At 40.4% G+C, this 19,056-nt stretch overlaps 1 protein-coding gene across 1 annotated transcript in view; it reads left to right on the top strand.

Annotated features, from left to right (window-relative positions):
• LOC122402345 (paired box protein Pax-6-like) overlaps nt 1-19,056 on the top strand; it is a 71,451-nt gene that overhangs the window by 13,784 nt on the left and 38,611 nt on the right. Inside the window, exon 4 of the mRNA XM_043405050.1 lies at nt 18,127-18,317. Coding sequence (XP_043260985.1) covers nt 18,127-18,317 — 191 coding nt within the window. The remainder of the gene's footprint in view (nt 1-18,126; nt 18,318-19,056) is intronic.

The following is a 19,056-nucleotide window of genomic DNA, read 5'->3' as shown; positions in this document are numbered from 1 at the left end:
AAATTATTTTGATCATTTTTCATGATTCGTCGATGGCGGATAATATTTGCCGGTACAAAGAGAAATATTCCTGTGTTTCGTCCAATTAGTTCGGTTCGATATAGAAAAAGAAATATCCTCCCGCTTTGAGGAGAGATTGCCTGAACGATCGAATGGACAATGATTTGACAAACCCGAAACGGCTGCAGGACGTGGCGTTGGATTCGAAATGTCCTGTGAAGCTTTCGCTCCGCTATCCGTTTCGTCGTCGAATGCCGTTTCGGTCCCCGGTCGGATTTGAATCTGGCACCCGGTGCGGCGGACGCGTTATTGGTTTACTCGCACCACTGGTTCCGGAATACTATCAGTGGTTCTCAGCCGACTCACAAAGGTGGACCTTGTGTACCATGAAAACTGTGTCGATTTTTTTTTTTTTTGCGCGTCGAAACCATACGAATCTCCGCGGTCGAGACTCGCGTTGAAATATCAATTTACTTTCTAATAAGCCATTTTTTAAATCACGCCATCAAAAATACCATAAAAAGCCTCACTTTCTTTGGGGACGAATTATTATGTCTTAAATCAAATAAAAGTAAATTGATTTACGACAAATATCGATCTTTTAACTTGTTAGATTTATTCTTTTAGTGGTTACATCAACGTTTCAAAATGCATAAAATTACCAAATGATAAATAAATTTATAGTTCAGAACTATGGTAAAGATTAACGTCATATATGGTTGAGAATAAAATCCTTATTTTCGAATCTCTATAAACGAAAGTTACCTTCTAGATTTCGTATTAGGAAAAAAAGATTCCGAATAAACTTCTAAAAACTGCTATTGAAACTTTGAGAAGCGATACGTATTTAAAATTATACTAAAAAGCAGAGAGAACCACTGTCAAACGAGATTACATTCGTTGAGCTGGTCAGCCTGACCGCGATCGTTCTTTCCGGAAGTTGACATTGATGTCTCACCTCCAACGAACACTTCGAAATCATGAATGATTATGTTCAACGTTGAAAGTCCAACCTTTACTTTTACTTTGCGAAATTTTTAATCGACGCCTGGAGAAATACACGATACGCCTCCAGTTCCTGCTCCCTTTTAAAATGTTCTCGAAACAAATTAAGTTTTCGTTATCCACGTGACAGCAACAGAAAACGCTATGGTCTAAGAGAGTTCAATATGTCCGACTTTGATAATATCGTTTCTATCTAGTATTCTTTGACGAGATGTACAAAAAAATCCACCAATGGCGTGTCTAAAGTTGAGGCAGTCGTTCGTTTCAGTTAGTTAGTAACGAAAGGGTTGTTTCAAATATTCCAAGGATGGGACTCGATGACTAAACGGCACTGACCATGTGACATCCACACCAGTGTTGTCTCCTGCTCCAACTTAGGGATGGAAAATCACGAGTACCACGAGGGAGTTGAATAGGGGGTAACACGATTTCCCGTGGTAGCCGAGCGTGTCCCTTTAATTAATGGTCTCCCGCCATGAATGGACGATTCCAGGGACGTGTTTGCACGCTATTTCCACGCGTTGGGCCAGCCGGACGAATGTTTGAACGACCAACCGTCTCTATTAGCACCCTAGTCACGCCTTCGAGCACTTCTAACGCTAACCTAATTGCTCGTTGCTCGTCTTACGCGCGACTAAGAACTACAATAGATATAGAAACGATCCCCTACATTCAATGCAAGCTATCTTACAGCCTACATCGTTGACAAATAAAGTACACACGTTAGGATCGAGTTTTCGAAATGAGATTCAAGTCTCGAGAATCTATAAGTGGATTTGCAAACAAGGTATCGAGTATAAACACACCTTCACAAACGTATTAAAAAGTAAGTTTGATGTTAACATTGGTCCTCCTTTGACATCGATAACGTGTCTCAGTTGATTTTCCATACTGTATAAATGTTTTTCTGTTACCTTTTTTTCAATGAAATACATAATTTATCAATTTCAAAGCAAGATTATTGGAACAATTCTGGAAAATTGCACTTTACAAAATCTGTACGAACGCCACTATGTCTCGGGACACGATTCTCGTTTAAGTATTCGAATTCTCAGATTCTTTTGTATCTTTGCTCCAATCTTATTTCGAGAACTGAAACCTAACGCGTGTATTTTATTTGCCAACGGCGTGGATCGAGTTCGAGCTATCGTAAATGCAAAGAGTGGCTTCCAACGCGATTAGAGTCGAGTCGCTAGACGCAATATGGCGTCCACGGTGTCGACGGTGCTCGACCGCGTGCGGAACGATTAGAATAGCGATATCCGTTCGAACGTGACAACGTCGTTCGCAATATATGCGGTAAGTAACCGCAACAATGCCAAAAGCGAAAGAAGCCGAGGATGGAAGGGTGGATCTCGGCGTTGGAAGAGCCAAAGTAATGGATGGCTGCTGGAACCCGAGGCGAGTGAATTGTTGGCCCCTGCACGTCCGCCTTGGGGACACCCTCGCCTTGCCCTGGCCGCGTAAATCAATGCACCCCTTCGTCCTCTCGCGTTACCAACCCCTCCTTCGAGCCGGTACCACGAGCAACCCCTCCTTCTCTTCGGCCTCTATGTCCTCTCGCGAAGAGCCAGCAGCCCTCTTCTTGGGCTCTAGACAGCCCGGTGGGGGCCGGTTGGGGGGGAGTGAAACGAGACCTAAGGAGAGGGTGTCGGAGACGTCCAGCTACTGCATTATGTATTTCTTGCCGAACCGCCACTAACTCTCACTCTTTTTCATCCCCTTCGTCCAACGTTTTCTACGTTCGTTCCTTCGGACGACTTTCCTTCTCTCACGATCCGTCTTCTCTTCTCCCCCCTGGTCCCCTTATTTCCATGGTCGATCCTTTACTCCGTTGTCGTTGAAGACTTTTTCTTACGCGCGGATCGCCGTCCCTTTTAATCACCGAACCGTCGCCGTTCCCGCCCGGGCACCGATGCTCTTATGGAATTAATTTCTTTACCCGACGAATTTTCTCCCGCGCCGCTTTCCACGATCACCCTGTCATTCACGCTTTCCTTCGTCTCTAGACTCGTCTCGCCCCTAGGATTCGTTGGTAGCTTTTGGCACAGGAGCGGGGAAATACTGATATACTCAAAGATATATTCCATAAACACTGTAGCTTTATTACATCTCGTCCACTGTGGCATTTCACAACCACTCGTTTCGTTCTATCTGGTTACTCATTCCTTCTCGACCATAACACTTTCAACCCTTTTGCGCATACAGTAACATTCAACAAAACTACAACGCCTCACAAATATTCGATACAAATCTCCTACAGTGATGTGTCACTAAAATCAGCTATTTCTCCTGATGCATGGAAACTTAAATATTTAAAATTGATGAAAGAAACCTGATCTAGACACTAAAAGGCAACAAATATAAAACAGTACGTCTTCAAATAACGCGTTGAGGATTCATATGATGCAACTAGCAGGACACCAGTTCCTTCTATCGTAATAAAATACGAGAACGATTTCTTTGACTTCGAAGTCGTGCAACCCTTTTTCTGTTGGACGTATCCCTTCGAGGGTCTCGCAATATTATTTAGGCGCAAGACGCCAACGTCTCGAAGGCTCGAGCTGACGAAGAATACCTCCGTCGAGGCAGTTAACATCACTTTAACCGCCGATCGGACCGGCAACCTTATACCGGGCTCTTCGTCTCCGTTCAAGTTCAACCACCGTGTAGCGGCTGTCTCGTCCAATCAGAGACGATCGACTGTCCTTCGCCTATAAATGAGCATGTATCGTCCCGAAGACGTCGCCACGTACGCGAACTGTACGTATAGAAACCGGTGTAGCCGAAGGATATCGGCTTACAGGTTGGCCGATTGTCTTCAACATTTTCCTCTTAGGAGACTATCAGGGACTTCGATCTTCCCGGGTCGGTTTTATTTTTCGAAAACTGGTCTCTCTCTCGCCTGCCCCCTCCTCGTTTCGAGACTTTTTTCTTCGTCCTGCGTCCGTAGTCCTGAACACCCAGTTACTTTTACACGACGGGTACCGCGTACCTGTTCTCGAATTCCTTTTCGTGGTACCCCCGTGCCTTGTCGTCGGTTTGGTTCGATAGAATCTCCGTGGAGAAATCAAATATCAATAATGATCGCTAATGTTCCTTTCGCGTGGAATCACGGGCACAAACTTAGGGCCACTCACAAGATGCCGACACGTGGGCTTCTTCTTCATTACTTGCAGCTTGCGAAATTTGGAAAATTTGGGAAACAAGAATTCTAAATATTATGACATAGAGGGTGTTCGACAACCTCTGGGAAAAATTTGAATGGGGGATTCTAGAGGCCAAAATAAGACGAAAATTAAGAATACCAATTTGAATGGGGGATTCTAGAGGCCAAAATAAGACGAAAATTAAGAATACCAATTTGTTGTTGGAGGCTTCGTTAAAAAGTTATAGAAACATTTCCGGCCACACAGTATATTTTCGATAAAGAATTTTTTTCTCGAAAATGCGAAGGATTTCGAGGGTACGTCTGTTCACAAAAAATAATTGCAATTGACTCCCGCAACTAAAAATAACTTTTGTAGAACGATTTGAAATATTTTTTTCTCTCCGAAAAATTTAGGCACCTTTGTCGATTTTTCTTAAAAATTCGTTTCTGATTTTTAATAATTTTGTTTGGCGCTGTACAGAAAAGTTGTTTAATACTTTTTTGTAGGTATCCATGAACTCTAGTTCCCCCCAAAATTTCAATGAAATATATTCACTATTGTAGGAGTTATGGCTGTTTGAAAATTGAACCATTTTTATGGGGGTTTTCTCATTTTGCGGGGTCAAGGAATAACTTTGCGAGTATTTTTGAAATTTCCACATATTCTTCGCCAAAATACGCGTTGTTTGCATTTGGAAACATTAAAATCGTCCAATCCGTTCAGGAGTTATGACATTTTAAATATCTGCATGAAACTTCAGGGAAGCATTATCTGGCCTCACGTTAGATTTTCGGTAAGGAATTTTTTTCTCGAAAATGAGTAGGATTTCGGGGGTATGTGTAATGACCAAAAATGATTGTAATCGCCCCTTGAAATAGACACTAATTTTTTTAGAACGATTTGAAAAACTTTTTTTTCGCCGAAATATTTCAGCACCTACGAATTTTTTTCTCGAAAGTGGTTAGGATTTCAAGGGTACGTGTAATGACCAAAAATGATTGTAATCGACCCTTGAAATAGATACTAATTTTTTTAGAACGATTTGAAAAAATTTTTTTTCGTCGAAAAATTTCAGCACCTACGAATTTTTTTCTCGAAAATGGTTAGGATTTCGAGGGTATGTGTATTCACCAAAAATGATTGTAATTAACCTCTGCAACCAAAAATAATTTTGTCAGAATGATTTGAAATTTTTTAATTTAATATGTAATAACTTTTTAACGAAGCCTCAGTTAAGAAATTGACATTCTTGATTTTCGTCTTATTTGGATCTTTAGAATCTCCCATTAAAATCTTTCCCAGGGGTGGTCGAACACCCTGTATATTCTTAACGTTGATACGAGCACCTAATTTCAGGCACGTTTAAGCGTTCTCTTTGCTAGCAGTGAAAGTAACAAATCGTTGTCTGAAACGATATAGTAAGGAAAAAATAATGAAGCGATCATCTGGTATTGCAATTAGTATTTTTAATAGTTGTGGCAGAAAAATCCTCGCGGTATTCAAAGTATTTGAACAATATTCTCTTCTTTATTAACTCATCTTCAACTCTAATGTACCTAATACCGACAATTTAATTTCTGTTCGTCAAAAACGTAAAAAAAGTCTCTTTCAATATTCCTCTTTGTCATCAAGAAGCATTCAAATAGTAAATCTTTTTCTGACTGTGAATCGAGAGAGCTAAAAATGATCTGTTTTGACAATATGTTTGTTTCTTTGGCCATAAGGACGACGAATTAACAGATTTATCCTAGCTAACATTGCTGTTTATATTCGAGAAATAAATTTTTTAGCACCCCCGAACGAAATGAATTAATCCTCGACGCAAGATTGCTACCCACCTGTCGTCATCGTTCGTCCCGATTGCTACGCAACAGGATAATGGTGAAAATCGTGCACGTGGCTCGAACAACGCCGGTTCGCGCGATACCCTCGATTCGAAAAGTATGATCGAACAGCGGTGGATCATAGGAATCCGGAGGGAGGCGAGGGTTGCTGGTGCGTCCTCCATCGTGCGTGGAGAAGGCAATAACGCGCGACGCGTGGCGTCCACGCCGCCCCAGTATTACTCGAAGGAACCCCCGTCGCGTTACTAAATACCGCATCCCTTCTTCTCCGACCACGGTTGAAAGCACCAACCCTTGGACGTCTTCGATACCATCCCCCGCGTCGCCGCTGGAAACTAACTTTGACCGTTCCAGATTAAAAGCAGCGATCTTTCGCCGAAGATTGGAACGAGAGAGAACATACGCGTCCGTTTCGCTCGATTCATTGTCGTTTCACGTTGCATACAGTCTAGAATCGCCCTTTCATGCCTCTTGTCCTCTCGTTGGCTTCATTCTCTCGTCCGTTCTCTTCTCGACCCACACTTCAGCTATCTATCTCTCTTTCGGTTTAAATTGCGAATACCGCGCGTTCCTCGACTTCTATTTAAACGTAATTTGTATCTTGCTGACGCGATCCCTCGTCCCTTTAATTTCTTTGTCGTTTCCCGTTTTGTTGTGTTTCGGCCTGTTTCGCCTCTCGATTTTTACGCGGTCTCCGTCGATTCTCGTTCCCCTCGAATCGATCGATTTTTATTTTCTTGCCGCGCAAGAACGATCCCTGGAAACGCAGACGGGAGGTTCTGTTTCACGTTTATCGAAACGGATGATTAACGACGCGCTTCTCCATTTTACGGTGATGCGTGCAAACGTGACATTCGCGTTACGTGTATCGACCTTTGCTTTAAGTCCACTCCAGAGAACGATATTACGTACCGGTGCATGATCGAGAGTCGTTCCACGACGAACTAAATTGGAAAAGGAAAGGCTTGCCAACTTCCACCGAGCTTCGATGACTGGTGACGTGTCTTGTACGAGCCTGACTTGCAAGAAAATATCCCTAAACGTAAGTCTGACTGGCCAGTGTTCGTGGATCGGATTTAACGAAACAAGAAATCGCCATTCATTCGTAACGTTAAAATTATTCTGATAAATATGAGATTAAATCGCTCTGGATACAGAGACAATCAATATTACGAATTAAAAGTATTTGAGAAATAAATTGTGAAAACTTGCAAGTACAATAACTTCACTCGACTTCTATTCATAATTATTAATGAAAAGTCCCTGTCGCGAATCCACACAATTTCTATTGTACCTGCTTATTATTCTATATCCGTGTTTTACGTTATCTCTTCTCTAATGCGTTCTCGAAGTAGTATACCTGCATCGTTCATGCGATCCACGGTGCCCAGCCAAGTTTCTTGGTGTCCCGAACAATAAATCAAACTAACAGCGATATCTCGTGGAATAATGGCTCGCGAGATAGCGATACAAGGGAAAAGATTGCCTTCGTTGCCCGGAATTGGTTTCTAGCGGTTCGTTACAGTCGGCGTAATTCTATACAGAGCCAAATGGTTCATTAGAATATGTTTAATCGAAAGTTAATTGTATTTTTTCTAACGACGAACACCTCTGAATGCATTCAGTTTCTTTATAGATTTATTGAAATTTATGAAAACACTGAGGAATCGTTTCCCAGAAAATCGTATCGAGTACGAATTGAACTTCAGCGTGAGTAGAAAGAGTGATTCGTGGACAGACCAGAGGAACTCGTTCAATTGAATGTATATCCAATAAAATTTAAAACGCAATCGTCTCTAAAAACAAAGCTTCGAACCAAAAAATCTTACCCTTGATTTTTAATTGGTTTTTGTAACTGTTAAACGTTGTATATAATACGCTGATAAAGGTTAACGATCACGTTTGAGAGAAGCCGTGTAATTGGGAATCGATGGTGCGTTAATGTCCTGTTTCGTCCGACGAAAAAAAGGGTAACAAGAATGTTTGGGATTGACAGATTGAGTTAACCAGAGTCGTAGCCTCGAGCATATTAAATGGAGCTGTCACATTTGCAATCGCGTCGCACGCGTTCGCGTCTTTTTTTTTCCTTTTACTTGGTCCAAGCAGAATTTCCCACACAGCATGGGGTGGCTACACGGGATCGCCGCTACGTAGGGTGAAAGATTTATACTGCAAATCGGCGTATCGACGCGTGGCGGCCCGGTCCGCCCCAGTTTCTAGGCCTACGAATTCGTTACAATCGCAATTAGGAATAATCGCCGAAAAATTGCACGATTTTTCTATTCCGTGCTTCGTGGGAGCGTCGATACGCTCGATAAAACGTCTGGTATTCCCCTTATTGGCACAGTATAAATACCATTTAAATCTTACGAAATAACAACGATCTCGTTCTGAAAATTTGTTATAATTTTTCTTACAATGCACACTAATTTTTTGTTCATTTAATCGATCGTACTCACATATTCTGCAATGTAATAATATACAGGGTGTTCGACCACGCCTGGGAAAAATTGTAATGGGAGATTCTAGAGGCCAAAATAAGATGAAAATCAGGGATACTAATTTGTCGATTGAAGCTTCGTAGAAACATTTCCGGCCACACGGTATATTTTCGGTAAAGAATTTTTTTCTCGAAAATGCGTAGGATTTCGGGGCTATGTCTATTCACCAAAAATGTTTGTAATTGACCCTCGCAACCAACAATAATTTTTCCAGAATGATTTGATACTTTTCATTTTCGCCGAAAAATTTCTACACTTACTCGAATTTTTTTCTCGAAATTGCGTAGGAATTTGAGGATATGTCTATTCACCAAAAATGATTACAATTGACCCCTGCAGCTAAAAATAATTTTTTTAGAACGATTTCAAATTTTTTAATTTCGTCGAAATATTTCACACCTACTCGAATATTTTTCTGGAAAGTGGTTAGAAATTCGGGGGTATGTCTATTCACCAAAAATGATTGTAATTGACTCCCGGAACTAAAAATAATTTTTCTTGATTTTCATCTTATTTTGGCCTTTAGAATCTCCTATTGAAATTGTTCCCAGGGGTGGTCGAACACCCTGTATATTTGATGAGTGAATTTTTCACGAAAATCGCTCTTTTCTTAGAATCTTGAAATGCCAGACTTGTCCACTGATTTGAAACATTCAGCATATAATTTCAAAGTTAAAAATTTCTATGAATCATATTCTACGACAAGCTAGCTTCAATTCCGCCAAAAAATCGGTTCCTTTTCCCATCTGTATCGAGTGTCGTGCAATTTCGTCGCTTCCTTGGTCCATTTGTCCCAATTTGTGGCACCGTGTCCGCGGTTGAAAACCACTGATTTAGACGCTTGCACGGGGCTCTCTGTAGTGCTGGCGCGCGCTCACTTTCGGAGGGGTGACTTAATGACAGGTTATGACATTTTGCTCGCAGTCCTCTCGTACGCGCGATATATGCTATTTTCGTGCACACGAGATGCGGTAGCACGTCCCCCGTATCTCATTTCGAATGGCAAATACGCACGAAGCGAGAACAACAAAAAGACCTCGGTTAGATCCTATTAGGGCTGTTAAACCAATTTCGAGTGTACCGGGGCTCGATTGCACGTTGAATTTAATCGCAGCAATTTTAAACGATTTAAGTGTGCTTCCAAAATTTTTACGATACTGTGCCACCTTTCGAAAAATACCTCGTACGGTCGCAAAATGACGACTCTTAAAACCAAAAGTTAAATATCACTACCAGACCTTAAAGTTCCATTTGGCGTGCAACAATCCCGACTGTGAAGTAAAAACAAAATTAATGAAATGGGAGCTTCTTAGAGGGTTGTCTCGAGCCCCAAGTATAATAATTCGTATCCCACTTTAATAAGAATTTTTTGTACTTGTGGTGTTAAGTGTATTCTATCGGTTTTTGTCTGATCGTTAGCGATAAAAGGATTTCCTCGATGGCGATTAAAAAAGAAAAGGTCGCATCTTGAGAGAAAGTGGTTTATCCGGAGCTATCCGAGTACCGTTTCTGCGTGACATCTGGGTAATAGCGTGCACGTTGCTTTCCATTGCTGATACTGTTCACGCGCGAACTTGTATGGGAGTGCAATTTTTACGAGTGCTTATCCGCGGTAGTCGCATATTTCCTGTCGCGTCCCTTCGTCTCCGCCACCCTCTTGCTCGTACGCACGCGAGTCGAGTGTATTAAGGCACCGAGAGCGGAAGAAGCGAAGGGTGCGACTCCGCCTCTCCCTCTCTTTCGCACTCTATTCAGTCCACTTCCGTTATCCTGGGGTCTGAACGAGCCCCATATACCGCGGGCTTTATTATCGCGAAAACATCCTGAAATAGTAGTTCGGGTGACTCGAGGCGCGTGGTCAAAGGCATTTTACGAGGGTTATTCAAAAGTCATGAAAGCTTCGGTTAAGGGCGACATTCTGCGACAGTAACATTTTCGACGAACGACCTTCTGGAACCCTGTGTATCGTACAACATCCTTGTTCAGCATTATCTATTCCGTTTACTTTCACAGTCGTTCTCGTCTATAACGACGAGCAAGTGTCCCTGTTGGCCAAAATTTTACCCCCCGTGTTTCTTTTACGTTTCTTGATAGCTTGCCAAAATAATGCATTTGTCGGAATCCATTAAAAAGTTTTTGTAAATAAAGTTATGTTGGCCCTAATCGATACTTAAATTTAATCGATGCAAAGAATGTCATTGGAAACGCAAACGTGCGTTTGGTTGACGTTTGGATGTGGCCTTAGTCGAGTTGATTGTCCGGTTACTGGAACGTTTGAAAAAAAAAGTATTCGAGAAAGAAAAGAACAGAATTAAAAGGGTGTCCAGACGGAAAGGACGTGTAGGGAAATTAGAAAAAGAGTCCCTGCAATGTACTCATCCGTTTTCGTTGAATATTCTTGTTTGTTAGTGACGTGTGTGTTCCAGTTAATACAAGACGAAGGCTTGGTCGCCCGAGAGGGTCGGTTTCTCCTACATATTTATTACAATAACTAGGAAACGAATTTTCATCCACACACTATAATTAGAATGTTGGGAATGAAATGAAGATTGTATTCTTTGTAAAATGCAAGTTTATCTAAATTTCTTTGGGGTGAATTTTCCACTAACGGGTACCATTGTACCATTGTTAGATTGATAACTTCGTGCAAGAGCAGCTCGCGTTTGCTTAATAATTTGTAATAAGCGAGAATCGAACAGGGATTGGAGTCGTTGAAAAATGTGAGATCCATTTGAAAATTCGAGACAAGCAATATGTAATATTAAAATTGTCAGCAATCTGTCTGTCTAAAGTCACATTATTCGATGCTATTACTTTATAAATCCAAGTTAATCCTTGTAATGATTCTCGAATTATTAGAGTACTCCTTATCGACCCGTTTAGTAGGCATCGTGCGAGAATAATATTATGACGTCTCCATCCGTGGACCGGCACCCTTTTCAAGAGACGCCCACCCTCGGTCTCTTCACGGTTCATGCTAATTTCATCGATCCGCCGGATTCTTCTTCGTCCTCGCGTGTTTCAAGCCCCCGCCGTGTGTCGTTCTTTATACTAGTCGCACGGACTCAGGATAATATCTAGGACCCTATTGTGTCAATCGCGTATTATATCGCGAGGCGTCACGACGCTGACGGACCGTGGAAAAACGCGTCGAGATTTCTATTGTCGAACACCGATTAATAAAACGCACGTGCTTCTAATATCTTTCGTCGTCCACTACATCGGAAACTCTTTACAACACAATTATTACATATCTTCGACGCCTGGACATTCCAGAAAATATTTGAGAAATGAATATTTCAAAAATCTTTGTTAATGTGCTCTTATCGCACAAAAGTTGGAAATAACATAATTTCTTCTTCATCAAAACATATTTGTTGTATACGATTATGTTAAGGTTCAATCGGTATAAAGATTCGAATATTACAAAAAGCAAATAGCCTGACTTCTAATTTTTAAAATGATTCTTAGGTTATCGGTATTTTGTTCAAAACGAAGGTGTGACCGACTGTTAAGGGTGAATTGTGTGCATTAATTATCATCCTCAATATCTCGATAATAGAGAGAAAAAAAATCAGGTTGCGGGGGTTAATTACAAGCATTTTTGGTCAATAAACATACCCCCGAAATTCTACGCATTTTCGAGAAAAAAATTCCTTACCGAAAATATAATTTCTGGTCAGAAATGGTTCCCCAAAATTTCATGAGTATTTTTAAAACATCATAACTCCTGAACGGATTGGAGGATTTTAATGTTTCAAAATGCAAACGACGCGTATTTTGTTGGAGTATATGTAGAAATTTGAAAAATATTCGAAAAGTTATTTCTTGACACCGTAAATTGAGTACAATCCCTGTAAAGATGGTCCAATTTTCAAACGGCCATAACTCCTACAATAGTGAGTATATTTCAATGAAATTTTTTCCTGAAGTAGTACTCATGGGTACCTACAAAAAAGTATTAGACAACATTTTCGTACAGCGACAAACAAATTTTTAAGAAAAATCGACAAGGGGGTGGTACCTAAATTTTTCGGTGAAAAAGAAAAATTTCAAATCGTGCCTGAAAAAATTATTTTCGGATGTGGGGGTCAATTACAATTATTTTTGGTGAATAGACATACTTCCGAAATTCTGCGCACTTTCGAGAAAAAATTCTTTCCCCGAAAATATAATGTGAGGCCAGAAATGGTTTCCCGAAATTTCAGTTGTAGCTAACCCAGACCTAACCCACCCACATTCTTTTTCAAAATGAAGGTTTGACCGAGTGTTAAGGGTGAATTGCGTGCATTAATTATCATCGTCGATGTCTCGATAATAGAGAGAGAAAAAGTCGCGATTAAAATGAACGAAACACACGTCCCGAAAGCTGACAAGCAAATAACGAACTCTAAAAAAAGGAGCACGGTGGACGCGTAAATTTGTGATATTCAAATTAGTCGAGACCCTCGGGCTGGTTGACACAGGGGTGGTTAAACATATTACCAAAGGACTCCAGTCGACGGGCCAGCCGGTGGCCGTATGAAAACGTTATGGGATCGAGCACGCTTGTCAACAATGCGAAACTCTTTTCTGACGGAATCGTGCCCGGGAAAAACGAAACGGCGTCTCTTGAATGTGTTCTCGCGAGTGGCTTGGCCCGACGCTTGTAAAGCGAGCCCATTGTGAGATCGATTTCTAGTACGCGACCGATTGTCACGATAATGACGAGGGTGACACACGCGGCAAATGTCGCCGGAGAGTTAAGAAGCAGTGATACTTGCGGTCGACGTCAATAATAATATAAAAAAAAAAAAAAGAAGAAAAAAAAATAGAACGACAGCCAGGACACTCGATGTCGCGCCAGGGTCCAGATTGTTGTTTGACTGGCACACCCGTTCTTTGGGATACCGGCTTTGTTGCTGGAGAACCGTATTGCCACAACGGCTTTTCATTGTGCACGAGATCCTGACGTCGAGTGACTTCGATGCGGATGCTTTTGTGCGCTTTAAAGGATCGCGGCAACCTGCGAGCCACGAAACGCGTCCCTGACCGGCGACAAATTCCTTCGGTTACGACGAAAAATTGCCTGCCTGACCGGAAGTTAAATAATTAAAATCTTGAAGAAACTACCGAGTTTACGGAATGCTGGCGAATGTTATTTGTTTCGTCGTTTCGAGCTCTTTATTGATCACACCATTCTGTGGCATTATTTCTAACGTCGATATTAAACAGAGAAAAATGGACGAATTTTGTGTATAGTTTGACAAGAAAATAAATATTTTTTACTTCCATGATGAATATGATTAACCCCTTGGCTATTAATATAGTATGTTATTTAATATTGTTTAAATTTGTTCGTACAAGGAATGAGTACAAAAAAGAGTAGATTTGTTTTATGAATACCTCGTTAATGTAAAAACGTGTTGATTTTAATATGTATAAAACTTGATGACGAGTGAGTAGCCTTACGAGTCAGAAAAAAAGACTCGTCATTGTACGGCGAGGGGTTAAATCAAATAATTAAAAAATCAACGAAACAGTTAGATCATGCTCGCGTGGTTAATTATTTTGCTAATCGTGGGTTAGGTTACGCAAACGTTATCACTGTTGTCGTTAATTTTTGCACCGTTAGAAGGAAAGCGTAACGTCCGGAATGTCGAAGGACATCAAGGCTAGCGGAGGGAGAGTATCAGTGATGTCTGTTTCGTGTTTGGGACGTGTCCGTGAAGGGGATGGATTCGCATGTGCACTGAGGGAAATGACACTGCTCCGTTCGTGGGTCCGAGATGTCAGCTCGCTTCAACGCCGTGGAACCCTGACATCGGATCTAACAAACCTCGGGGAACGAAAATCTCCCATGGCCAATCCCTGGACTCCGCGCGTAATCCTGAACACGCGATTTCTCCTTTTCGTTTCTCCCTTTCACGCTCTCTAGAACTCTTTGAGGACTCCGGGAGTACGGGCTGACGTACACGCAATTTACACAATAGCAAAAAGACCGACCACCTTGTTGCAGAACTTACTCGGTAATTAGCTTAGAACGTTTCAAATTTTCTCGATTCGAATTATAAAAACTACCAATAATTTTAAGACGGACTAAAAAGGATTTTTTTTTTAATTTATACAATTCTTTTTTCTTGAGAAAACAGAGAAGAATTTGTCAAGAATCGATAAATAACTCAGATACAGAAATCATCCCCAAATATACCAGATTTCATAGTTTCTGATTAAAAAAACTTCTGGAATAGGATATTACAGACTCATCTAATTCAAATGTAATAAAATTTAAGTTCGAGCAAGGATTTAAGTTCAAAGCAGAGAATTTATTTTAAATTTGTTTTTCAAGAATCGATAGATAACTCATACACAGAAATCATCCCCAAATATACCAGATTTCATAGTTTCTGATTAAAAAAACTTCTGGAATAGGATATTACAGACTCATCTAATTCAAATGTAATAAAATTTAAGTTCGAGCAAGGATTTAAGTTCAAAGCAGAGAATTTATTTTAAATTTGTTTTTCAAGAATCGATAGATAACTCATACACAGTAATCATCCCCAAATATACCAGATTTCATAGTTTCTGATAAAAGACTTCTTGAATAGGATATTACAGACTCATCTAATTCAAATCTGATAAAATTTAAGTTCGAGCAAGAATTTAAGTTCAAAGCAGAGAAGAATTTAATTTAATTTTGTTTTTCAAGAATCGATAGATAACTCATACACAGTAATCATCCCCAAATATACCAGACTTCATAGTTTCTGATAAAAGACTTCTGACATAGGACATTACAGACTCATCTAATTCAAATCTGACAAAATTTAAGTTCGAGCAAGGATTTAAGTTCGAAGCAGAGAAGAATTTAATTTAATTTCGTTTTTCAAGAATCGATAGATAACTCATACACAGAAATGATCCCCAAATATACCAGATTTCATAGTTTCTGATAAAAGACTTCTGACATAGGACATTACAGACTCATCTGATTCAAATCTGACAAAATTTAAGTTCGAGCAAGGATTTAAGTTCGAAGCAGAGAAGAATTTAATTTAATTTTGTTTTTCAAGAATCGATAGATAACTAATACACAGTAATCATCCCCAAATATACCAGACTTCATAGTTTCTGATAAAAGACTTCTGACATAGGACATTACAGACTCATCTAATTCAAATCTGATAAAATTTAAGTTCACAAATTCTAATATAATTATAATTACGAAACGTTTGTTAGAAATTAATGGTTCATCGATATCGTTTGGTTCATCTTCTCTCGTCTCGTCGTTCTCCACCCTGATTAGTAGGTTTTGGTTTCTGTAAACATCCAGTGCGCGCAATAAAAGCGATTTCGTTTCGCGGAATGATATTCATTTTACGAGGGAACTATGCGCGGGGCAGGAATATCCGCCAGTTAGACTGCTCGCGGTTCCATTCGTTTTACCATCGTATCTTTTATTTATCCTCTGCTCCTGTGAGTTGCTTTCGTCGGTTCTGTCACTTACAGCTCGTATAAATCCCAGCCAAGTCGTAAAAGAATTCCTGCGAACTAAAGCGGTAGGTTCTCCTGCTGCCGATAGTTCCGCAATTTATTCTCTCGAGTTCTATATTTTTCTCCACGCATCGCTAGGTATTCGCACGCTGAACTTGGCGTTAACTTCTCAACGTGAAATATACAATCTCGCCGTCGTCGTAAATCTATACAAATAATTAAGTATTCATTCCAGGAGGAACGGGAACAGATCGATTCGATGGACAGATACGTTTCATTTACCACTGCAGTAATCGATCGATCTGTGCCACTTGAAATTCATTTTATTATCTTTGTTTAGTTTATTTTTGTTGAGAATAAGCATTGCATGCATGTATTTTTAATGGAAAATTGTATCCATTGGTGCAGTGCCCTCCCTTGCAAAGGTTAGTACTACCTGAGGAGGACACTCGTTTGTTGCACCCTCTGAGTGTCTTGTCATCAAAACTACATCAATTAAATACATACTTGGGTCGAGACTGAGTCATATCTATTCAGCAGATAAATATTCATCAATTTTCTCTTTTAAAAACGTTATTAATATTACAGCAGAATTGTCCCCACGTATTAACATATTTTCAGTTTCGAACGTCACGAAAATTGATTTTTATCGTCGAGTGTAGGTTTTTCGACCCGCTGTGCACCGAGATCAGGATGCTCTCTCGTGAACTATCGCGTAATTTCGCGCAGAAGCGACGGAAGACGCGAGTAAGTTGCGGTCGCGGAATTACCGACGATTAACACGCTCCGGTCCCCGATTGGCGGAAGACGTACATACACACGTGTACATCGAACGCGTAACATCTCGTACTATGCGTTGTTGCATACACGTGTTTCTCCGCGAATCCGCAAGTATCGCAGACACACGGGTGCGCGTACTTAGGTCGACAGAAGCCGAAGTCCCCTTGGAGTGACGCGAGACGGATATAATTGAAGGCGGAGGTAATTAACTCCCTCGTGGAGCACACACCGGCAGCCGCTCACCGCATCGTTTTAATTACCGCTCTCATCGCATTTCATCGGGCAGAAGCGCTCTCCCAGCGTCCCACCCGACCACCCCTGTATTCCTCTTTCGTTCCTTTCGTTCGACTATAGCTTCGAGTCTAACCCCCGCTCCCCCCGCGTTTCGTACTTATAATAAATCCGATGCCGCGAAGGAAACCCTCTCGAGCCATCGTGCAATCATCCAGAGACGTCCCTGGAAACACGTTATCCGGCCAAACGCGATTGTCAACGACCGAGCGTCTACCCTTTTACCAGTTTTCAGCGTTTTTCCCTTTGACGGTATCTCGCAACAATGTTTCGTCGAGCTTAGAGCCTCTCTATTTTATGGATTATGGAAAATTTGCGATACTCTTAGTACGGGTGTCGTTCGAGTACTTGTGAGAGAGGTACAAATTGAACGTAGCCCCCTGCTGGCGAATATGAAAAGTATATGAGAAAAAAAATTTCAAATAGTTCTGGAGAAATTATTTTCGGTTGCGGGGGTCAATTGCAAGCATTTTTGGTCGGTTGGCATACCCCCGAATTTCTAACCATTTTCCAGAAAAAGATTCGAGTAGGTGTGAAATTTTTCGACAAAATTAAAAAATTTCAAATCATTCTGGAAAAATTATATTCGGTTGCGGGGGTCAATTGTAATCATTTTTGGTCATTAGACATCCCCTCGAAATCCTACCCACTTTTGAGAAAAAAATTCGAGTAGGTGCTGAAATTTTTCGGCGAAATTAAAAAATTTCAAATCGTTCTAAAAAAATTATTTTTAGTTGCAGGAGTCAACAGAGATAGTCAAATTAGAAAAATTACCGCTTTACATAAATTACGATATCCCCGAAATGGACAGTCTTGCCGCTTCCAACGATGGCTCATTTATGGATAAAACACGTCTGAAGTTTGACTATTTTTAATACGCGTTGTTAAACTATTCTAAGACGAATAGGAAGATAGTGGAGTAATATACAACAATGATACGTATTTACTGTAATAAACCTGTAAGAATTAAGAAATTAGAATTAGGTAAACGGAAGAAATGATGTAAATAGGTGTACATTAGGTGCAAAAATGAAATCTATATTCGACGCTAATGCATTTTTCCGCTTGCTGTTTCAGGTGTCATCCATCAACAGGGTGCTAAGAAATTTAGCGGCGCAGAAAGAACAGCGCCAGCAACAACAGCAACAGCAACAAGGAGTGCCTGCCGTTGGCGTCGGCGTCGGCGCTGGGAGTCCAGCCGAGAGCGTCTACGATAAACTGAGGATACTTAATGGACAGACCACAGGATGGCCGAGGCCCAACCCATGGTAAGTAGCACATTTTTCACGTGGCGATTACAAAGTCAATTTTCCACCTCGCCAAGACTGTACAGAGTGTTCTAAAGTTAAACGATACAACTTTGCCAGTACATTCTATGAGTAGAAATAAGTCGACAATACACGTCTAAAATCACTTTATCATCACACCACATTGTAAAAAAAAGATAGAAAGGATTCGTCTTAACCTGCAAAAGAGGTATCGTATATTTGTATATACTTGGAATTTTAAATTAATTAAAAAGAAGGGATCTCTTAAAAACTTCGTAAACATTTTTATGTGTATTTATATATATAAAATAATAATAGCCGATAAATTGCAAGTTTCAACGAACTTCTGTAACCCGTTTTCAGGCTAAGATAACCGGGTTACTGCGTGTCATCGTGTAAAAATAACCTGATTATGTGGGTTATTATACAGGCTGTACACGCTATTACCAGCCAGCAATTTTCTCGTAAATGATAAGTATATAAAAAAGTTTCACAAACATAATAAATTGACATATTTATGACGCTGTCTAGTAACTGCGTGAACATCTTATATTTTTTTTATTAATTACTTTATTACATAGTCGTACAAGGGTTTGAGTTACGGTTACAATCACTGATTATTACACGATCTAAATTAATATTCCTGTTTCTTCTTAAATACTAAATCGAATGTCGAATTTAATCCTTTCATTATGAAAGACGACGATGAAATTGCTGTACTGAACTTATCACATACATA

The sequence above is a fragment of the Colletes gigas genome, unplaced genomic scaffold (genome assembly GCF_013123115.1).
Source record: "Colletes gigas isolate AHSC1104 unplaced genomic scaffold, ASM1312311v1 Colletes_gigas_Sc00035, whole genome shotgun sequence".
Taxonomy (NCBI): domain Eukaryota; kingdom Metazoa; phylum Arthropoda; class Insecta; order Hymenoptera; family Colletidae; genus Colletes; species Colletes gigas.
The sequence above is the reverse complement of the archived record's forward strand: the minus strand, read 5'-3'. Positions and strand labels throughout refer to the sequence as shown.